The sequence below is a fragment of the Trichosurus vulpecula genome, chromosome X, assembly GCF_011100635.1.
Source record: "Trichosurus vulpecula isolate mTriVul1 chromosome X, mTriVul1.pri, whole genome shotgun sequence".
Lineage (NCBI taxonomy): Eukaryota > Metazoa > Chordata > Mammalia > Diprotodontia > Phalangeridae > Trichosurus > Trichosurus vulpecula.
In genome coordinates this window covers 27,673,483-27,696,995 of record NC_050582.1, presented here as the reverse complement: position 1 = coordinate 27,696,995, position 23,513 = coordinate 27,673,483, and the positions used below count along the sequence as shown (strand labels likewise).

The window sequence follows — 23,513 nt, the reverse complement described above, 5'->3', positions numbered from 1 at the left end:
TATAAAAACTTCCTATTTATGGGAAGAAGATGAGATTTGACTATTTGTACCACCCCTGAGGGCTAAGTTCTGGGCTTTTACAGTCTGCAGGGAGGAAGAAAACATCCAGAGGACATGATAGAAAATACCAAGTGGAGACGTGAGAGACCGCTAAAGGAGATTCAGGACGATGTTCAAAAGATAGAGGATGGCAGACCAGAGAGCAGGTCACAAAGCCCTCTACCTCAACTTATTAGGGAGACAAGGAGCCTACACCTGAACATTGGCAGGAAAGGGTCCTCTTTCCCCAGGAGTCTAGAGGAGCATTCAGAAGATGCAAATTTAAAGAAAGCATAAGGAAACTGCCCATTTCCAACCTTTCTTGTGGAAACAGGGAACACAAATACCCTCAAGCTTCGAAAGGGCTTCCGAACCTCTGGTCTCTTAGTACTGAGTAAAGCACTTGGGTTCAAATGCTAGTAGCTCTACTCCTTCCTACCTGTGAGGCTCAGGGTAAATCACTTTATCTCTCTGTGTCTCAGGCTCCTTCTCTATAAAATGGGGGGAGGCCCCCACTAGCTTCTTCATTAAAGCTATTTGCATGAATTCCCTCTACTTTCCTCTTCCTCATCTAATTTCACTCAGATTCCTTCTGCCACTCTCGATTCCTTTCTCACATGAAGAGGAAGCCTTACTCCTTACCAAACCTGACCGATCGATCTCATTCTATCCGGTCTCCTCCAACAGATTGCCCCCTCCGTCATCTCCACTCTGTCACTTAACTTCATTCTCTTCCTTCCTACTGGCTCCTTCCCTACTGCCTACAAACGTGCCCATGTCTCCCTCATCCTGAAAAAAAAACCCTCACTTGATCCTTCCATCCCCCTAACTGTCATCCTATATCTCTTCTGTCCTTTGTGGCTAAACTCTTTGAAAAGTCCTTCTACAATAGGTGCCTCCACTTTCTCTTCTCTCTCTCTCTTCCTAACCCCTTACGATGTGACTTGTCACTTCATCGTGCTACTGAAACTGTTCTCTCCAAAACTGGCCACGATCTCTTAATTCCCAAATCCAATGTCTTGTTCAGAGTCCTCATTCTCCTTGACCTCTCTCCAGTCTTGGACACTGTCGATCATGCTCTCCTCCTAGATACTCTTCTCTCTACGTATTCTGGACACCCCTTTCTCCTGGTTCTCCTTCTACGTATCTGAGAGTTCCTTTCATCTCCTTTGCCAGAACCTCGTCCAGATCATGCTCTCTAACTGTAAGTGTTCCTCAAGCTTCTGCCCTGTACACATTTCTCTTCTTCCTCTATACTACTTCATTCGGTGATCTCATCAGCTACCACAGATTTAATTACTATTTCTGTGCTGACAATTCTCAAATCTACCTATGCCTCAGCTGACCTCCAAATGCATATTTCTAACTGCCTTTCAGACACCTCAAATTGGATGTCTAGTAGCTATCTTAAACTCGACATGTCCAAAACAGAACTCATTATCTTTCCCCCAAAATCCTCCCCCTCTCCTACCTTCCCTATTTCTGTAGAGGGTAACACCATCCTCCCCATCCCTCAGGCTCACGACCTAGGAGTCCTCCTGGATTCCTCACTGTCTCTTACCCTCCTCCCCCATATCCGAGCTGTTGCCAAGGCCTGTTGATTTCACCTTTGCAACATCTCTCAAATGTGTCTCTCTCTCTCTCCTCTGGCAGTGCCCCAACTCTGGTGCAGGCCCTCATCACCTCATGCTTTAATTATTGCAATGGCTACTGGTGGGTCTGCCTCAAGTCCCCCCCTTCTCCAATCCACCCTCCATTTAGCCACCAAAATTATCTTCCTAGAGCGAAGGTCTGAACATCACACACACACACACACACACACACACACACACACACACACACACACTTCCCCAACTCAATAAACAGCAGTGGTTCCCTATTGCCTCCAGGATCAAATACAAATCTTTCTTTTTGGTATTCAAAGCCCTTCCTTATCTGGCCCCCTCTTACCCTTCCAGTCTTCTTACACTTTATTCCTTAACACATATTCTTCGATCTAGTGACACTGGTCTCCTGGCTGTTCCAGGAACAAGACCCTCCATCTCTCAGCTCATGCATTTTTTCTGGCTGTCTTCTGTGCCTGGAACACTCTCCCTCCTGTTCTGCCTACTGACCTCCCCGGCTTCCTTTAAGTCCCAATTAAAATCCCATCTTCTACAGGAAGCCTTCCCCAACCTCTTAATTCTAGTGCCTTCCCTCTGTTAATTACTTCCTATTTATCCTGTGTATAGGTTGTTTGCACATATTCATTTGCATGTTATCTCCCCAAATAGACTGTGAGCTCACCGGGGAGAGGGACTGGTTTGGTTTGGTTTGGTTTGGTTTTTTGCCACTTTTTGTATCCCCAGTGCTTAGCACAGTGCCTGGCACATAGCACGTGTTTTATAAATTTTATTAGCTGATTGACCGACCTTCCAACTCAACATTTATGAACCCTGTGAACTAAGGGATTTCAGTGGTCCTATAACAGTTACAATATAACAGTTGTTATTATAACAGTTATGACTGTAGGAAGCACAGAAGCTCCATGGAGGTATGGACCTGGAGTCAGGAAAACCTGAGTTCAAATTCCACCTCGGACACTTAGCAGCTCCATGAGTCTGGGCAAGTCGCTTTACCTCTGTCTGGCTCAGTTTCCTTATGTGGAAAACAGGGATTATGATAGTACCTGCCTCCTGGGGATGTTGTGAGGGTCAAATGCGGTAATAATGGTAAAGTCCCTAGTGTTTAATAAATGTCAGCTATTATTAATTTAAAGCAAAAATCGGTTAGGAAGGCTACTTTCACGTATAAGGGGCTCACCCGTGGCTGACTCATTGGCAGAAGGCCCTGCTGGCACTCGCCCACAATGGTGCCAATTTTCCACAGAGGCGGTCAGCGGTGACATTCCTCGGCTAGGGGGCCGGGGTGGACGGAGAGGAGCCTCCTGGGTGTCTTGACACTTCTCCCACAAATCCCACTCCCTTCTCCATCCCGACCTAGACTCTACCCTCTACCCTCAGTCACTTCACACCTCTTGTCCGGCTGCGTGAGGACGGGCCTAGGCAAATGCGCCTGCGCAACCCAACCCAACTATGTACACCTAAATCCTTGGGAGGGAAATTAGGCGTGGGGCTTGAGAGCTAAGGGACACTGCCGGAAGTGAGCTCTGGCCCGCGCTTTTCCCCTTCGGCAGTCGTTAGCCGCTCCTTAGAACTACGATTCCCAGAATTCTGTGGACGATCAGGGACGCTTCTTTCTATTGACTTTCAGGGCCACACGGTTAGGGTTACGAAGCAGGGAAGGTAGCGGTGAACGGGATAAGAGCCTCGGTTGAGGCGGCATTCTGGGAAATGGAGTCTAGGAGCAGGAATGTCTTGGACTCGCGGACGTCTTGAATGGGCAGTCCGGAAACCCAGTGTGCGCAGGCGCACTAAGCTGTCTGGCCTGGCGGGTGCGTCCTCTTCGCTGGCAGCGCTGGTCGGATTGCAGACCTCGGGGAAGGTACGGCGGTGCCTAAGGGATCACGGCGCCCATGGGTGTTTCAGGCTGAGGCTCGAGGTCACCATGGTAACCGCTCGCCTGTCGCGTGCCGATGTCCTTGCCTTTTGTGGGGAGGCAGACGACCCTGGGGTTTGGGGAGTGTGCGGGGTAGGGTAGAGGATGGGGGCATAAGGAATCGAGAGGGGGCGGCTCTCACTTGAATGCCTGCGACCGCACCCTCGGTACCACTCTCTCCCAGGGGGAGCCGGAGGAGCCAGGAGCCGCTGCTGGGCTCCCCTTACCTGTCAGAGACCACCCCTTTTCCGATCCTTACATCTGTATGGGTGTGGGCGTGGGTGTGTGGGTGTGTATGTGGGTGGGTGTCTGAGTGTTGTTCCCTGGTGTGACTGAGCCTCTCCTCCGCCTGTTGAGCCATAAGAAGCTAGGGCCAGGCTGTGGATCTTTGGGTTTGGCTGACGTTAGTGGGACAGGGGCCAAGTCCCTGCAGATCTCTTTGCGTCAGAGAAGAGCTCTGTGTCCCTGTTTGTGGGAGCCAGCTCCACCAGTTCTGTTTCTGCTTGTCTGCCTGCCTGCCGGCTGGTCCTCACTCTATCACCATTCCTGTGTTCCAGGATCGCTGGGCATTCTTTACAGGGCCCTCGGTCGGACTAAGGTTTCTGGGGTCTTCGTGCTGACTTCAGCCTGTCTCTGCCCACAGAGTCTCCAGGAACCCACCCTGGGACTCGAGAGGGTGGGCTTCCCACGAGGGAGACAGAAATTGGAGCCCCAGAGCCACCATCCCTGCTTAAGGGATATTGCTCCTGAGCCCCCCAGATCCCAGCTCACCAGGACCCTCTCAGGCTCCTGGGAGTGAAAGTGGAGGAGAATACCCCCCCATCCCAGGGAGTAGGAATCCAGTCTAGCAGGAGACAAACCTGACCAGAGATCTCTCAACCAGAGCTTCAGGGCTGAGGCTGGAGATTGATACAGAGGAACAGATCCTGGGACTGCTGGCGCCTTTGCAATTCCTGACCATCTCTAAGGCAGTGAGGAAGGGCTAACCATGGAGGATTTGACCCAAATGATTGGAGAGAGAGGTGAGAATTGCAGAAGGATGTGAGAGTAGAGGTATCATTCTTCCCAAGGCAAGAAAGAAGAAAAAGATATCTGGAAAGCCTGGTGGGAGGTTGAAACTTTGGGTATGGATTAGGACTCCATGGTAGGCTCAGTGAATGTTTGGGAGCTCATCATGAATCCCTCTCCATCATCCAGATTAATCCTCTCCTCCAGTTCTGCTGTGCCCAACAAGGTACTCCCTGAATTTAGTTCCACAATTATTACTAGGTTCAAAGCAGTGAAACTATTCAGGAAAATGCATTCTTCAGTTGTTGCACCTGTGATAAGGACTGCCACTTATTTCCTTGTAAACCATTTTTTTTTTCTTCAGAAGGTTCTTAAATCATTACGTCTTTACATTGAGATTGTTCATTTCTCAAAGCCTTTTCAAATTTGTGGTCTCATTTTGGCCTTAAGAGAGTTAATAAGGCAGTTTGGGTTTTGGGGTAGTAGGGGTGTGAGTCTGGGCCTGCGATTTCATTAGTATAGGAATTTCTGGTGTGGAATTCCTCCACTGATGCAGATAAGTAACGTGTTTGTGACTTCTAGTCTTAGAGAGTTGCCTGGGGAATTAAGAAGTTAAGTGACTCGCCCAGTGTCCTGAAGTCACTATGTGTGAGAAGCAGGATTTGAACCCAGGTCCACTACACTGCCTCTCAAGGCAGGTATTACCACAGTCATGGTCCATTGGAGGAGCACACCCAGCTGGGGTGTGGGGATTTCTAACCTACGGGTGGATCTGGGAGCTTCAAGACAAGTCTGATTCCTCTCCTGCCCCTTGTTATTTCCCAGCTCTGCCTTCTCAGGATGAGAATCACCCAGAGGAGGAGATGGCTGCTGTAGTCTTGCCAGCTGGGCCCCAGGTGAGTCAGACTCAATTCGCCTTCCTTAAACACCGTTTTCGTTCTCAGCAGATAGTAGGCCTTGCCTCATCCTGCAGCTTTGCAGTCCAGTCATCCCTGCCCTCTCCTTGTAGCTTGGGCTCTGGGTTACTAAGTCTAGCCACCTTTTTTCCACTTCTTTTCTCCCTCATCTTTCGTGCATCATTTGCTACATGTAACAGCTCCTTCTCACTTGAAGCTCCTCACTACGTTAGGCTAAGAGATGCCACTCTTTAGATTCTCCTCTTACTTTTTGGACAATTCCCTTATTCTGTTCATGACTCTTTTAGGGAGATGAGCCTCAAGAGTCTGTCCTGGACCTTCTTGACCTTTCTCTGCACTCACATCCTACACAGCTTTCAGCTGCCACCTCCATGAATATGACTCCCCAACTCTGTAGTTCTAGTCCTGACTTTGGAGATCTATATTCAGATTCCTACAGCACTGAGGTGAGACTCAAATAAATGCAGGGGCCACTAAACTGTATATAAGGATCCCTGGGGGCCCCCTGTTGACTTAGAAAACCTCAGATTAACATTCTGGGCTATTGTATTTTGATTTATTTTGTTCAGTATTTCCTAGTTACATTTTTTCATCTGGTTCAGCAGCTCCCTGCAGTGTTGTGGGCATGCTTGACACCTCTGGTCTACAGGAGCTCTCAGCATGTTTCACCAGCACCATAAACTCAACATGGCCCCAACTGAACTCATTATTTCCCTTCCTAAACCTGCTCTTTCTTCTGACTTCCATGTTTCTGTCTGTGGTGCCAACATTCACCCCCTTTCCTATTTTATGACCTTAGAATTCTTAGACTCCTAGCTTTCTCTCTCACTTCTATAATCTCATTCACATCCGTCCCCTCAACTGTTCCCACTGCTGCTACCCAAGTATCAGCCCTCATTACCACTCATGGAGTATTGTAATGGCCTTTCTAAAGGTTTGCCCATCTCTCTTCTCTTCCTCCAATCCATTCTTCATACCAATGCCAGAATAAGTTGGTTATGTATGCTTCTAGTCATGTCAGAAATGTTCAGTGGCTCCCAGTCTCTGCCCAGCAGAGTTTACACTCTTCTGCCTGGCCTTCATAGCCCTCCAAGGGCTGGCACTATCCTACTTTGCTAGCCTTTAAAGTCCAACTCAGATACCATTTCCTCCATGAAGCCTTCCCTGATTCCTACCCTGACTAGTTGACAATGTTCATTTCCCCTTCAGACTTCCTATAGCAGCTTGTTTTGCATTTCTCAAGTCTGCTTATTCACTATTATGTATTATAGCTCTCTGTATTGGCAGATTAAATAAGTTCTGTGAGGGTAGGGGCCTTCTATCAGCCCTCCAGCACACTCCCACCTCCCCTGTGGGAGTGGCTACTTAATAAATGGACCGTTTTCTATTGGTACCCTAGGAACAAATCAGAAATGTTAGCATGAGTTTGCATTGGTTTGCTGATCTTAGTTCAATTGTATCGATCAATCATCAGGTATTTATTAAGTGCCTACTATGTACCAGACTGTGGTAGCCACCGGGGATACAGGTCCAAGGAATGAAAATTCTGTAGTTGCAAGGAGCATTGCATTATGTTCTAATAGAGGAGACAAATGCACATTGCAGTCTAAACAGAATACATATGAAGAAAAAAATGCAAATTAGTTCAACACAAGGTAGTTTGAGAGGAAAGGCATTAGCAGGGATGGGCTTCCATATCTATGTGTCTGGGGCAGGGACCCCCCTGTGGTTTTGAACATTGGTGTGTAGGGCGCTCTCTGGAGGACCCCCTCTACCTCAGCTTCTGCTCTGCACCTTACAAACTGAAGAGTGTTAAACCCCAGGGATGCCCAGGGGCACAGGGCCAGCCTTGGTCAGGGGCAAGACTTGAGCCCCCATATCCCAGACTCCAAAGTTCTCTGGCCCTTATGCCACACTGCCTCACAATTACAGGGAACTTCTTTTTTTTATGTTTAGGATCCATTAGAAAAATCAAAATGCTGCCTCCAGACATTTTCAGGGTACCTGTCCTTATACTTTCAAGTAATGCACATTTATGTCAACTCCTTTGTTTGGCAGTTAAAGCCCTTTATAATCGGATGCCAACCTACTTTCCACCTCATTATATATTCATGCACTACATGTACTGTATTGTCCAGCCAGACTGCCCAGGGTGTATCTTGAACATAACAGTTCATCTCCCATCTCTTTGCTTTTGCACGCTCTGTCCTCCATCTCTGGAATGTGCTCCCTACTCACCTCTGAGCCTCGGTGTACCTTCCTCCAAGGCTCAACTCAAGCACCACTTTTTTCCTGGTTTACATGTCGGGTAATGCCTTCCCTCCCCTCCCAACATATATGCCTTGTATATATGTTGTACATACTCGTATAGAGATAAGAGATATATATGTACGTATAAATATATGTAATCTACTTCTATCTATAATCTCTATCTATATCTTGTCTCCCCCAATAAAACTCAGACAGTTACTTTCATTTTGGTTTTTCTATCCTCAACTCATGGCCCAATGTTTAGCACACAGTATGTCGTAAGTACTTGTTGACTGACCGATATTTTGGTGACACTTTAACATTTGCAAAGTAAGATACACATTTGCTCTCATTTTATCCTCACAGCAACCCTTTGAAGCATGTAGTACAAGTACTATGTCCATTTTACAGATGAGGAAATAGAGACATAAAAGTTATGTGACTTTCCTATAATCACACAGCAAGTAGGTTGTAGACCCAAGACTTGAACCCAGGCTTTCTGACCTCAAATTTAGTGCACTTACCCTTGTACCACATTGCTTCTGTAACTAAGAAATAGCCTGAAGCCAGAAAGATAAAACAGCATCAGTTAATATACTCGAGTAAATGGTAATGCCTCTGCTTGCTTCATTCCCTAGATTTATTTTTTAAGTATTGGAGATCTTCAAAATGTAAGAATTGATTAATTCATGAAGTCTTGGTTTTGTTAAAGCACTTAACAAAGCCTCTCATGCTGTTTCTTTCAGGAATCAGTGACGTTCAAGAATGTGGCTGTGGCCTTTGGCCAAGAGGAATGGGGTCAACTGGACCCTACTCAAAAGGATGTGTACAGAGATGTGATATTGGAAAAGTATAGGCACTTGGTCTCAATGGGTAAGGATGACTTCCTTCTAGAATTCAGAATCTTCCCATTGGATCCTTTTACCTCCTCGTTTGTTAGTATAGATAGGCCTTTTGGCTTGAGGTTCTGGAATCACTATTTCCAAATCGTTTTTGGCTTAGAAATATTATTCCTGTTCATTGTTGCTGACAGAAAGTCCAACACTTGGTTGAATTGAAAGTAGGTAGCTTTAGTGACTGTAGCTTCCACATCCTCTTTTTCCCATGCCAACCAAGGCTTTCTCCCAAAAGATCCCAGTGCACATAGCTACAGAGTAGGAAATTCCTATCTTTCCAGCCTGAAGACTCCTATCTTTCTGAACTCACATTGACTCCTTTACCCATCTCCCACCCACTCTTTATGGGAATTGGCCACTAAGCATTATTTTGTGGGCTATTTTACTTCTTTCTGGAGGAGTTTTTTTTTTAGGTGTCCCCCCTTTCCCTGAAGATTAAGAGCTTGAGATAGCATGGTATAGCAGAAAGAAGCATGGAGTATGAGTTAGGAAGTTGGGGTTCTGTCACCTAGCAAGTTGGGGTTCTGTCACCTAGCAGCTAAGTGGCCTCAGGTTAACATCTCTGGGCTTCAGGTCATTATCTGAAAAAGAATTCTTATTTATGCTTGATTGTATTTCCTAAGTAATTCTTGGAGTCTGCTGTGCAGCATGCCTTTGTGTCCTGAGCACAAATAGTGAAGACCTATTTATTTCTCTGTGAACAGGGCTTCCAATTTCCAAACCTGATGTAATCTCACAGTTGGAGAGAAAAGAAGACCCGTGGATGCTGGAAAGGGAAGTCTCAAGAGATGCCTATCCAGGTGAGTGACAGAGAGATAGCAATCTTTGGAAGCAGTAGGCCAGTTGGTCATTGAGAGGCTGCACCTTTGATATATTGGTGAAGGGCCTCACCTCAAAGCCCCACGGGCCTACAGAGGAACTTGAAGTCTCCTGGTGCGAGTTTCCTTATAGAATCCAGGCTACTTTAACATGTTATTGTTTTGACACCTGTCCTCTAGTTTCCGAGGAAGTGTAGTGCTTTCTCCCTGAAGCTAATCCCTGTACTTCTACCCTTCCCACCTTCTCCAGCCCTTTACCCCACTTCTTCATTATAGATTTTGGCTCTTTTCCCTTTCAACTTCTATAGATTCCTTCTATTTGAAACAATTCAAACTTTTTTTTTTAACCCTGCTCCCTCTTCTGGCTTTTGTCAAATGTCTCTCTTTTCATTGCAGAGCTCCTCAAACATGTGCTTTATACCTGAAGCTAATCCCTGTACTTCTACCCTTCCCACCTTCTCCAGCCCTTTACCCCACTTCTTCATTATAGATTTTGGCTCTTTTCCCTTTCAACTTCTATAGATTCCTTCTATTTGAAACAATTCAAACTTTTTTTTTTAACCCTGCTCCCTCTTCTGGCTTTTGTCAAATGTCTCTCTTTTCATTGCAGAGCTCCTCAAACATGTGCTTTATACCTGCTGCATACATTCTACTCAAAAAAACTCCTAAAATCTGCCTCACTTCCTACTATTGTGAAACTGCTATCTTGAAGGTCACAATTGGCTTCCTGTTAGCCAGTCCAGTGCCTTTTCTCTGCCTTGTTTGATATTATGGACCACTCCTCCTTTTATTTTTTTTTTTTAAAGACTGGGTCTCCCTATCTCACCCAGCCTGGATGGTCAGAAGCTACTCACGGGCCTGATCCCACTACTGCTTGGCAGGGGACCTTTGACCTGCTCCATCTCCATTCTGACTCTCTCTTTAGGTGACCTAGCAATGCCTACTGCCAGGTGCTCACCATATCGAGGCCTAATTTAGTACAGACATCTGATTGGCATGACCCAGTTCAGCTCAGAATTCCCAAACTCCGGATCTGCTAGCCTTGGTCTCCCTAGGAGCTGGGATTATAGACATGCACCTCCATGCCTAGCTCACCCTTCCTCATTCAAACTGTTCTGCTTTGCATGATCCTGGTTCTTTCCATCCTCCAGCCACTTCTGTATCTCCTTGAGTGGCTCCTCTTCTCCCCCCAAGTGGAAGGATCTTCACAACACTTGACACTTCTATTAATTAATTATTTTATGGCGTTTGCTATAGAGTTTTTTCTTTCTTTTTTTAATGATATTTTTTTCCAATTACACGGAAAGACAATACAGGATTTTTTTCAAGAGAATTTTTAGCGACTACCCCTAATGTTTTTAAATGCTGTCGACAGGTGATAGTAGATTACCATAGTCATTTGTAGAATCATAGATTTAGGTTTAGAAGGGGCCTTAAAGGTCAGGCAGTCTACCACCTTCACCTTATAGCCAGCTGAGGCCCAGAGAGGTTATGTAACCTGCCTAAGGTCCCATAGCTAGTAAGTGTCTGAGGCAGGATTTGAACTCTGGTCTTTCTGCCTCCATATCCAGAAGTGCTCCTGATACTTCATCACTGGCTGCTTCATTCAGTTCCTGATGTAGATAGCAGCTCTAGCTTCCCTGCAAGTTTAGAGCTATTCATTTATCACAAATTTATTTTTTTGTTAAATCAACTACTATTTATGTTGTGTTGAACAACACAAAGCAGAAAATTAATGACGGTAACATTCCTAGCAAACCAGGTACGTAAAAACAAAACAACTTAGTTCTTCCAGACCCATATCTAAGTTTACATACTTTTTTTACATCTACAAAAACCAAAATGATTAACGTCGCATACCAGAACTACACGTTGCAATGTACTTCTAACTTCTTGGAATATCATTTTTTTTAAAAATGGCTAGCAGCCTTTAATCCAGAAAATCAGAATGTTCCTTGGCCCCACATGAATGTTGGAAGCTTGAGCAGATTGAAGGAAGCTGTAGGAAGACACTTGTGCCTAATGGGGCCTAAAAGTACATCACCCAGGTACATCTTTACCCTGATACATCTGAAATTGATCACATCCCGATAAAAAACATTGAGACAAGAAAACGAATACAGAGGTTACTTAAGAAAGCACAGGAGGTCTTCAGAATAGGACATCAGATTTCTTTTGAAAGGTATAATTGTTCTAATTAGATAGAAATTATTTCAGTTTCACTGTGACTGATGAGGTCATTCTTTTGGGGAGAGCGCACATTTATTATAAAGTAAGCTACTTCTCAATGACCCTCCTGTGTCATTGGTCATTATATTAGTTGTCACAATAGAAGGCTTGCTAGGTGGATGGGGGGGAGGTATATTGCTTGAGAGAGAGATATCAATGTAGACATTATTGTTATATAAAAAACAAGAGGCATACACAAATTTTTAAAAGAGGAGAAAAAAGACATTTTCTAGCCATACCAAATACTTAAGAGACATTTTCTTGTTTAAAAAAAAAAAAGCTACCTGCTTTTCCAGGTAGCACACAAAGAGGCAGTCATTAAACCTGGAATGTCAAGCTTCCCATTGTACGTTACAGCATAAATGGCATCGTGTGTACTGCCTATACCTTTGTTAGAGAAGAAGCAGCGACCACATAAAGTGGCAGTCAGGATGGATCCGTTTGCCATTTTCAGCTTAGCACTTCTTTACATCAGAGATGCAAACACCGTGCAGTTGTGGTGCTTAGGGCCATGCACCCTTGGGAGAGAAGCTGTATTTCAGATGAAGTGGGTAATTCCATGCTTGTTCTGCAAATTTGCCCCAGAGTAGAATGCTGTTCCCAGGGAGTTAACAGCTTAGCTTTACTCTTTCCAAAAGGCGTTCTTTTTATGCATGCACTAGTACATACCTTCCCAGCTGATATGGATTGGTTAAGCTCCAAGCAACAGGAACGCTAAAGAAGGGAACAATGAGTGAGACAATAGAAAGCAAGCCAACTCCTGATGCAAACGTTAGCCACATGCCATTGCTGCTCATTGCTCTGGTATTTGGCTTTCCCTCATTGTGAGAAACTCCAACATTCATCTTTACTTAGGTGAAGGCAATAGCCGTGGCTACCCATTGGGCTGTTCAGGGAAAGCACAGCAGCCCAGATGCTGGCTCCTCCAGCCTGAATCCCATTGGGCTTACCCTCTTAAAGCTATAAAAGTATTTATAACAGAGCAGAAGTTCGATAATGTTCTCACTCATGTCGTCACCATATCCCTTGAGGGTATCCTTGGCTCTTTACTCTCATTCTTCACTACCTTCCTTCTCGTGGGTGCTGATGACTACCTGTCACCAAATAGTTAACGTGACCTCTTTCTTTGCTGGCGGAGCAGGCACAGAACTTTAGAAATGCACATGGAAAATTAAGCGCCAAGAGCATACAACTTCACACTTCCCAGAGCTCTTGTAAAAATAAGGATTTACAGTAGCAAAAGAACAAAATTACTGACTTTGAAATAAAGGAGAAATTGGGCAATACCAAATAGAAGCAAGAACAATTTCAGATCCAAAAGGTGGACCTTCTTAGTCCTTCATACTGTGTACAGCTTCCTTCTGGCCTCATCATGCCATTTGATCTCTTCCTCAGCTCATCCTCAGTTGATAAGCAAAGTAACATTTTGCTCCTCACTAAGAGCTACTTTTCTTCTGGCTCTCCAAACTCATTTAGTATTTTTTTCTTTTTTATCACAATAGCTAGCCTCTGCTTGGCTTTGCCATTCTCTGACATCCTCCTTCTCTTATTGTTTCTCTTGGTCAGCAACCTTCCTCCATCTGCTTCCCCTTTTCCTTATATAGTTAAGGCACATGTGTCTGAACTGATTTTCTAGTCTGACTTCTCACAGGAGTCAGATACTTTACAAAAAGGGGGAGGGGTTATTAATGCTTTTTTATGTTTTTTATACTACACGGTTTTCCCATATACTATCCTACCTCACATCCCCAATTCCAGCCAACAGGACCCTCCCTTGTAACAAAGAAAAAGTTTAGCAAAACCAACCAACACAGTGACTATATCTATCAAGTATATTTTTGTGATCTATTGTCCCCCTCCACATATGCACCTCCCCCCCACAACAAAGAGGGATAAGATATGTTCATCAAACTATCCTCAGGAGCTCATCATGTTATAAGCCCAAGACAAATTAAACAGATTTTTTTCATGCTCCTAATTCTAGGTTTCCAGCTCTGACCTCTCATGTGCATTCCAGTCCCATATTTCTGTCTATTTAGAGACCCTTGGATAGCTCCCACTTAGCTCATAATACTCTTCTCATTCAAAACTGTGCTCATCTTTGCATCCAAACTAGTTCCCCTTCCATTTGTCCCTCTTTTTCCCATTTCTTAGGCAAGGAAACTACATGTCATCTCTGACTCTTCCCTCTCCTCTTCATCTGATAGAATCATTCACTGAGTCCTGATTCTTCCTTTGAAATGTCTAATTTGGCATTTCCTCTCCACTTTCACTGACAACACTTAGTGGAGACCACCGTTACTACAGGCTTAGATTGCTGGAGCAGCCTCCTAGGTTCTCTTATTTACTGATTGATGCTGTCATGTTCTTCTGCCCCCAAACCCCATTGATTTCATCGTGCCATTTTCCTGTAGTGATTCCACCATCTCCTCTCAGTCTAGGCGTGGTCCTTGGTTCCCCATGTCACAGGATGTCCTGATGATGGACATTCCACCTCGCCAGGGTTTTAAAACTACATCCTATTAGTGCCTTTTGTCATTTCACTTCTTCCTCTTCCTCCACATTGAATCTAGCTCCCCAAACACATTGAGTGTACCTTTCTCCATATAGCATGCAGTGCTCAATTACCTGTTGCATTGGGGTGCTCCATAATTGTTTCACGTGTGAGTTTTATGTCCCTGTGTACACTGGAAGCTTCCCCCAGCAGTTATTCATATCAGATCATTGGTTTAGAGCTGGAAGGGATCTTAGTGAGCATCTAGTGCACCATTTTACCAATGAGGAAACTGGGGGCCGGTAAGGTTAAGTAACTGGCCCAAGGCCACATAGGTAGTCACCAGAACTGGCATTTGAACCATGTCCTCTAACTTTCCGTATAATACAGACTCAGAAAGAACATAAGATGTCTCCCACAAAATGGCCACAAAACATGCTTTCAGGAAATACTGTCTGTTTGCTTGGTAAGGTGCCAGGCAGGTAAGAGAACTTTGCTCTTTCCCATTTGTTTCGTGATCATATTTTGCCCACCAGTTATTCTCTGTCTCACCTTTCCTAAAAGTTATGAAAGAGAGACAAAATTAATCTTAACATGTGGTCTCTGCCCTCCAGAAGTTTACGGTCTTTTTAGGTAGACAGCCTATACACAGATGAAGGAAATTCATAATGGTATAGTGATATATGTAAGTGCTGAAATGAAAAATACAGCTAGTAGGATAAGATTGTGGAGAAAAAGAGCAGCGTTGGCTGGAGTAGTTGGGGCAGACTTTGTGCGAGTGATGGGATTTTTGAATTTGGTCCTGAAGGATTTGGTTAGATGAAGAAGAGGCAGAAAGGCATTCTGGGTGTGAATAGAATGGCCAGGAGCTGTGAGTATTGCATGGTCAGGTTAGACCTCCTTTATTTTGGGACTGCTCATACCACTGCTAGGAAGACCCCAAACCACCCACTCTCTGCTCAAGCAGGAGCACTCCTGGCCTCAAGTCACCATGAATCATCAGGCTGGCCTGCTCAAGATCCTTTCCCAATTGGCCTCTGCTGTTTGCTATTATGTCAAGGAATCCCACCAAGGCTCAAGTTTTTCCAGTGGAATGGGAGCAAATCCTTGCTGCTTTTAGGGAGTGAACTCAGCCCCATTCAGAAGGAAATACATACTGTTCAAGGTTCACTCTTAACACTACACTCTTAGATCACAGAATGAACACACTGTTCTTATGTGTCCCATGAGTACTAAGTACCAATATCAGCAGTTACATTCCAGCTTTCAGTTTTCTCATTACTTTTGTGTGCTTTTAATTCTTTCGTGTTTACAAAATGCCCAACTGATTAATTTAATGTAGCAACTACATTCAGCCTTGTATACTTTCCTTGCCAAAGTATGACTCCTGTTAACTTTATTCCTTCAGGATCCACCCAGACTTAAGAATGTCCGACAGACTGAATCTGTCCCATTTGAGTTACATGGCTTTTCACTTACCCCATCCTAATCCTACTTCTCCCACTTGGCCTACAGTCCCCACCTTCCTTATGTTGGCCCTTTGCTCACCTCAGCAGAGATGAGGAACAGAAGAATAATGGACACAGAGTTTGATTAAGCAATTGGAACATCATCCTTTTGGCAGTAGGGAGCCACTGGAGATTTTTGACCAAGGTATGACAGGAAGAAAGGGGTGTTTTAGAAATTAGAATAGGAGAATCTTTGAGGTTATCCAGTCCAATCTTCCGCTGGGTGCAGAAATCATTTCTATAACATCCTTGATCATCCATGGTCATCCAGCTTTTGCCTAAATATTTCTAGTGACATGAGAAGTCACCACTTAAAGAGGCAGCTCACTTTTTTTGTTGGCTCGCTATTAGGGAATTCTTACCTAGATCAAGCCAAAATTTGCTTCCTAGTAACTTCCATTCATCGACCCTGGTTCTACCCTCTGGAGCATTATATAACAAGTCTAAGTCCTCTTCTACATAAAAGCCTTTAAAATAATTAAAGATCGCTCTCATGCATGCCTTTAGTTGTCTTTTTTCAAGGCCTAGCATTCTTGGTTCCTTCAACTGTTTCTGAATATAGTATAATCTTTAGACTCCCTCCCTATCCTGGTTCCCTCCTCCAGAAATATTCTCATCACTTCTGCTGTTAAATTGGGACTTCCTAGATTTCCAGTAAGCATAAAGAATACCTTTTTTGCTTGTTTGTTTTTTAATTTAATTTAGTTTTTTCAATTAACAAAAATAATTTTTTCTTCCTCCCACCTCCTTGGATGCCCATTAAAAATAATAATAACAAAGCTCTTACAACAAATATGCATTGTCAGGCAAAGCAAACTCCCCCATTGTCCATGCCCAGAAATGTTAGTCTCATTCTGCACCCTGGGTAAAGGAAGAACTTCCTAATGGAGCTAGACAACAACAAAATGAACTCCCTTTTGAAGGAGTAGCCTTCCCATCACTGAAGACATTCAGGCAATTCATGATCAATGGTAATGACTATTCTTAGTCCAGGGAACAGATGATGGCACACATTTCTTCCTTCCTCTTTATAGAGAGGTTGGAAACTAATGCTATGAAGAATGTTGCATATGATGTAATGTACAATGGCTGTGATCGCTGGTTTTGCTTACACATTTTTCCTTTGGTATACAAACCAAAGACATCAATACAACTTCCAAAAATATCGTTAAAACATTAACTAACTGTAGCCTCCAGAATTTAACACAGGGCTCTCTCTAGGTTTGATGTGAAAAGCACATCATAAAATGGAACAGTTCATTCTTATGATCTTGATGTGGACAGTGTGTTAATGTCTGTTAAAGTACCCTGAGTCTGCATCCTCTTACCCAGATCCTTCTAGGATGCCTCTTTGTTCTATGCAGGTGGCAATGGCTTCTTGGAGGATGTGCAAATAGAGCATAAGGTCTGGAAGGTCCTGCCAAGTCCAGTAGCAGACTCTGTCTCTTATCTGAGAACCAGTCAAGCAAAATTTAGAGAGGCCAGTCACCAGGTTAACTGCAGGGGGTTAAATTTCTAGGCCACACTTACTCCCAAAGATAGTCTGTCTTCTAGGAGGAAGGGAGATGGGAGCTGCATTAGTAAGGGGACCATACCGACGAAACCACAGAGCCTGGAAGTATTGAAATGGTTAGCTTTTTTAGCCATGTCACTGTTGATATCCATTAGACTCATAGTTAACTAATACAAGCCTCACTCATCATTGAGGAGCTGATTCAATTCTTAGTTCCACCAACATTCACTTGACATCCATGTTTGCCCACAATTCCTCTAGCACATCATTGTCCTTTTTTGTCAACTTTGCCCATCTGATTTGTATGAAGTGGTACTTCAGAGTTGTTTGGATTTTCATTCCTCTAATTATTAGCGATTAGGAGCAAAGGTGCAGTGCAACACAAACTAGATAATAAATGTAGGTGGGAAATGTTGAACAAAAGAAATAAAAATACATTACAACATAGATAATGCTGATGTATGATTTTTCCAAGTCAATATATAGCTCACAGGGATCTCTTTCTATTTGGGGTGGACACCACTGAGTGAGAGCATTTTTTTTGTGTGTAGCTGTGATAGCCTGGATTTCTTCCTCTGAAAACTGCCTGTTTAAATCCTTTGACCCCTTACCAATTAGGGGATGGCTGTTATTCTTACAAATTTGAATCAGTTCCCAGTATATCTTAGAAATGAGACCTTTGTCAGAGAAACTTATTGCAAAGATTGCTTTTCCCCAGTTTCTTGCTTTTGTTTGTGTAAAAACTTTTTAATATTATGTAATTAAAATTGTCCATTTTACCTTCTGTAATCCTTTCTGTCCTTTGTTTGGACATGAACTCTTCTCCTATCCATGGAGCTGGCAGATAATTTCTTCCTGGGTCTTCTAATTCATTTATGATGTCACTCTTTATGTCTAAGTCACATACCCATTTGGAGCTTATCTTGGCATATTGTATGAGATGTTGGTCTATACCTAGTTTCTACTACACTGCTCTCCAGTTTTCTCAACAGTTTTTGTCAAAAAGTGTTCTTATCCCAGTAGCTAAGCTCTTTGGGTTTATCAAACACTAGGCTATTGTGTTTGTTTATTTCTGTATGTTATACCTAATCTGTTCCACTGATTGACCTATTTCTTAACCAGTACCAAATTATCTTGATGATGACTTCTTTATAATATAGTTCGAGATCTAGTGTACTACTAGGCCCCCTTTCTTGCCACTTTCTTCATCATTTCCCTTAAGATTCTTGACCTTTTGTTCTTTCATATGAATTTTCTTAGGATTTTTTTTTTTAGTTTTATAAAGTAATCCATTGGTAGTTTGATTAGTTTGGCATGAATAAGTAAATTAATTTAGGTAGTATTGTCATTTTTATTATATTGGCTCAGTCTATCCATGAGCAATTGATATTTCTCCAGTTATTTAAATCTGGCTTTATTTGTGTAAAGGGTGTTTTATAGTTGTATTCCTATAGTTCCTGTGTGTGTCTTGTCAGGTAGCCTCTCCAGTATTTTATACTGCCTGTAGGTTATTTTAAATGAAATTTCTCTTTCTCTTCCTGATGGGTTTTGTTGGCAGTATACACAAATATTGATGTTTTATATGGGTTCATTTTATATCGTACAACTTAGCTAAAGTTATTGTTTCAGTTGTTTGGTTTTTTTAGTTGAGCCTTTAGGGTTTTCTAACTAAACCATCATATTATCTGCAAAAAGCGATAATTTTGTTTCCTTTTTGCCAATGATTGTTCTCTCAATTTCTTTTTCCTTTCTTACTGTTAGAACTGACATTTCTAGCACAATACTGAATAGTAACGGTGATAATAGGCATCCTTGCTCTACGTCTGATCTTATTGGAAAGATCTGCCAATGATTTTTTATCATTTTTGTACACACATGCTCATGGATTTCTCTATACATATATACCTTTCAAATGTACATTCATACTACCCCTCCCTTCTATTTTTTTTTGTTTTGAACAAGGTATTTGCTTCCATTTCTATAGCCCAGTCCATAACCCTCAGTTTCAATGATATCTGTGAAATCATGTTTAATTTCTTATATTACAATTTTCAAGCTCACTTTGTTAACAGTTGAACTTTTGCTTTGGTATATACCCAGAAGACATTTTACATATATACATACCAACAGGCCTCCCTGATATTTTCATCTCCAAATTCCAGACACCACCACCATTATGCTTCTTCATCTATTTCATACACAGTGTTTACCATAGTATTTAGTTTTATGGTTTTACTAAGTTTTTTCCCTCTCTCTCCCTCATAATTCAGTCTAAAGGTCAGTGCTTCTCCCGCCAAACACACCTTTTCTTGTTTTTGAGATGTGGAAAACAGTGAATAAATCCCCCTGTTTGATATGAAATCTCTGTGGCCAGATACTCATACTTCCCATTCTGACCTTCAACTTTAGAGTTTGCAAAGTGTTTTAAATAGATTCTCATTTAAGTTTCACAAAAACCCTTTGTGTACTATAGATATTATCTCTATTTTGCAGATTAGGAAACTAAGACCAAGAGAGGTTAAATGACTTCTCCAAAGTCACACAGAGTGTCAGAGGCAGAATTGGAGCCTTGCCTTTTCACCAAGTTAGTATTCCCAGTTGCCCACAATTCTGGATAAGCTATTTTCATTCTCTTTGTTCACTGTGTATATTGGGCCACTCTGCCTCCTACAACTGCTGTTTTCCTGCCTACTCGTCCTTCCTTCCGATTTCAATGCTATACTTAGAGATGTTAAAGCTGTCTACATTGTGAAGGTATTTTTTTTTCACATTCATTATCTCATTTTCACTCTAGCAGTTTCCTGTCTTCTAACACAGGAAATAGGAGACCTTTTTATTTTGTATGTCTTTCAGACTGGGAGACTAAGCCTGAGATCAAGCCATCTTCTCCAAAGCACGACTTTTCTGAAGAAGGATCATCTCATGGGGAGATAATAGAAAGATTCACAAGGGATGGTCCCTGGGATTCTATGTTTCTAGAAAGCTGGGACTGTAAGGGCCAGCTAGAGAGAGAGCAGGGCCATCAGGAGAACCACATGAGGCAAATGACAATTGCACACATGAAAACCTCCACTGGAGACAAAGGCCGTGAATGTAATGAATTTGAGGGAACCTTCAGTCTGAAGTCAATCCTTGTTACACAGCAGAAAGCTCCTACAGAAGAAAGCCTTCTTAATTGTGATGCACGTGGAAAAAGCCTCAAAAAGAATTCAGACCTAGCTAAACTTCAGAAACTGTATGGAGTGAAGAAAGCTTGGAAATGTGGTGAATGTGGGAAAGGCTTTAGGAATCGCTCAGCTCTTATTGTACATGTGGGAATTCATAGTTCAGATAGACCCTTTAAGTGTACAGAATGTGGGAGCGCCTTTAGGCAGAACTCATCCCTTTTGAAACATCAGCGGTCACACACTGGAGAGAAACCCTTTAAATGTAATGAATGTGATAGAGCCTTTAGTCAGAGCTCATCCCTCATTGACCATCTGAGAATTCACACTGGAGAGAAACCTTATGAATGCACTGAATGTGGGAAAGCCTTCAACAAAAGTACACATCTTACTCAACATCAGAGAACTCATACTGGAGAAAAACCGTATGAATGCATTGAATGTGGGAAAGCCTTTACCCGGAGCACACACCTTACTCAGCACCAAAGGATTCATACTGGAGAAAAACCCTATAAATGCATCGAATGTGGGAAAGCCTTCAAGGATGCTTCTTCTCTTAATCGACATCAGTTCATCCATACTGGAGAGAGACCGTATAAATGTGGTGATTGTGACAAAGCCTTCAGCGGCCTCTCAAGCCTCATTCAGCATAAGAGAATCCATACTGGGGAGAAACCTTATGGATGTAAGGAATGTGGGAAAGCCTTCAGCCAGAGTTCATCCCTTACAAAACATCAGAGATTCCATACTGGAGAGAGACCATTTAAATGTAATGCATGTGATAGAGCCTTTAGCCAGAGTTCATCCCTAATTCATCACCAAAAAACTCATACTGGAGAGAAACCCTTCAAATGTAATGAATGTGGTAAAGCTTTCAGCCAGAGCATCCACCTTACTGAACATCAAAGAATTCATACTGGAGAAAAACTCTACAAGTGTAAAGAATGTGGGAAAGCATTTAGTCGAACTTCATCTCTTATCGACCATCAAAGAATCCACACTGGAGAGAGACCCTATGAATGTAATGTCTGTGGGAAAGCCTTCAGCCAGAGCTCATCCCTTACTAAACATCAAAGAACTCATACTGGAGAAAAACCCTATGAATGTAACGAATGTGGGAAAGCATTTAGTAAGAGCTCATCCCTCACTCAGCATCAGAGAATTCACACTGGAGAGAAGCCCTATGAATGTGGTGAATGTGGGAAAGCTTTTAACAAGAGTACACACCTCACTCAGCACCAGAGAATTCACACTGGAGAGAAACCTTATGAATGCAATGAATGTGGGAAAGCCTTCACTAGGAGCACACACCTTACCCAACATCTTCGAGTTCATACTGGGGAGAAGCCCTACAAATGTGATGAATGTGGAAAAGCTTTCAGTGACACTTCATCCCTTACTAGACATAAGTTCATTCATACAGGGGAGAAACCCTTTAAATGTGATGAATGTGGTAAAGCTTTTAGTGGCCTCTCGGGCCTTATCCAACATCAGCGAACTCATACAGGGGAGAAGCCCTATGAATGTAACGAATGTGGCAAAGCCTTTAGCCGGAGTGCTCACCTTATTGAACATAGGGGAACTCATACTGGAGAGAAACCATACAAATGTAAAGAATGTGGCAAAGCTTTCAGTCAGAGCTCACACCTTACAAAACATCAGAGAACTCATACTGGAGAGAAACCTTATAAATGTTGTTATTGTGAGAGAGCCTTCAGCCAGAGTTCATCTCTAATTCAACATCAGAAGATTCATGCTGGAGAGGAGTACTGTATGTAAAGAATATGGAAAAGCCTTCCATCTCGTGATTGGATGATCCTTCAGTTTTTATCCAGCATTGGAAATCTTGCTTTATTAGTTCAGTGAATACAAATGTGTATTGAGCACCTACTATGTACATAAGGTTACATAGAGTAATTTACACAAAGAAATGTTAGGCACTCTTGGAAAAATATTTCCCTCCTCCAGAAGTTCTCGGGGATTGAGGGATGACCCTAGATGGGGGGAGGGGGGCGGGGCTGGAGTTAGGTGGTTAAAAAATTAAATGTTGTAAATGTGGAGTCTTAAGTATATTTCTGAATATTGTAATGGAAGACGATGGGAATTTCCAAAAGCAGTGTATCCTTTACATGCTAATGTGTATCTGAGCTTCTGAATCCCTGGGGATCCCTTGCAAAGGAGAGGGAGCTGCCAAGAGGTTCTGCCAAGTGGGCTAATGCTCATGGGGTAGAGTTGGGAAACTCTAAGGGCACTTTTGAGGAGACTCATGTGAGCATGGAGAAAATCAAAGAATTCTAAGCATTGGTAGGGAACTTACAGGTCATTAAGTTCAGGGATTTTCATACTTTTTGAAATCATAAAAACTTTATATTAAAAAAGTCACAGAACCTTGATTCAAGTGGTAAAAATTAAAATATGTAAATATTAGTAACATTGAGAATGGAAATTGTTGGTTTTGTAATTGATTATGTTCCTTAACTTGGGTCATGCTCAAACAGTTATAACAGTTTCCCTTGTATTCTAAGTTTAATACTAACTAGTGGAAAATCTGCTACATGTGTATTTTTGAAATTCACCTTTTGAAGTAAACTTTCTTGAGATTCACTCACATAAACAGTATGTTTCTTTCACTTGGCGTTCAGAGCACTCAATTCCATTATTTTTCCATTGCATCCCAGTGTTGGCTCGGTGTACTACAGTGCTGGGTTTTGGAGGGCAACAGGATGAAGCAGAGTAGGGGTGATTGGGACCAGGCAGCCAGGTAGGTTAGAGGGATCTGGTGGGTCTCATGGGTATAGACAAGGTATCAAGATATGGAGGGTGGTCATGTGCATAATCTAAGTCCAAGTGAGACAACAGAATTCTGTGGCATCACTGTGGGCAGGGTGGAAGAGTAGTCGAAAGGCTTGGTCCAGAAATCTAGAACTAGCCCAGGCTAGCAGAGGGTAGATAATGAGTGCCCAAATAGGCTGGCTTAGGGTCTGGAGGGATGAGTTCAGACTGAGAATACATATAGAAGGGACCTGAACACAAAAAGATTTAGTAGGAGGTCAGAACTCAGGCTCATAGAGATTGATCAGCAGGAGCCAGAAGTCCAAGTATAATGGGACAGGATAGCTGGAGTGGGAGTTTTGCACAGA

The 23,513-nt window shown here is 42.9% G+C and overlaps 1 protein-coding gene and 1 pseudogene across 1 annotated transcript; one reads left to right on the top strand and one right to left on the bottom strand.

The window, feature by feature from the left end:
* Positions 1-3,492: 3,492 nt before the first annotated feature.
* Positions 3,493-22,977, top strand: LOC118832873 (zinc finger protein 420-like). The gene is made up of 6 exons (XM_036740252.1): positions 3,493-3,588; positions 4,460-4,598; positions 5,410-5,480; positions 8,498-8,624; positions 9,352-9,447; positions 20,063-22,977. The coding sequence occupies exons 2-6, from the start codon at positions 4,565-4,567 to the stop codon at positions 22,150-22,152; spliced, it is 2,418 nt and encodes an 805-aa protein (XP_036596147.1). The 5' UTR covers positions 3,493-3,588; positions 4,460-4,564; the 3' UTR covers positions 22,153-22,977.
* On the bottom strand, positions 12,150-12,539 carry LOC118832665 (annotated as a pseudogene).
* Positions 22,978-23,513: the final 536 nt, after the last annotated feature.

What these genes read in the sequence shown, in the direction of transcription:
- LOC118832873 (XM_036740252.1), top strand. Translation starts at nt 4,565, where the DNA reads ATGGAGGATTTGACCCAAATGATTGGAGAGAGAG. An exon ending in TCTTGCCAGCTGGGCCCCAG is followed by an intron (nt 5,481 to 8,497) that starts GTGAGTCAGACT and finishes TGTTTCTTTCAG; the next exon opens with GAATCAGTGACGTTCAAGAA. An exon ending in CTCAAGAGATGCCTATCCAG is followed by an intron (nt 9,448 to 20,062) that starts GTGAGTGACAGA and finishes TATGTCTTTCAG; the next exon opens with ACTGGGAGACTAAGCCTGAG.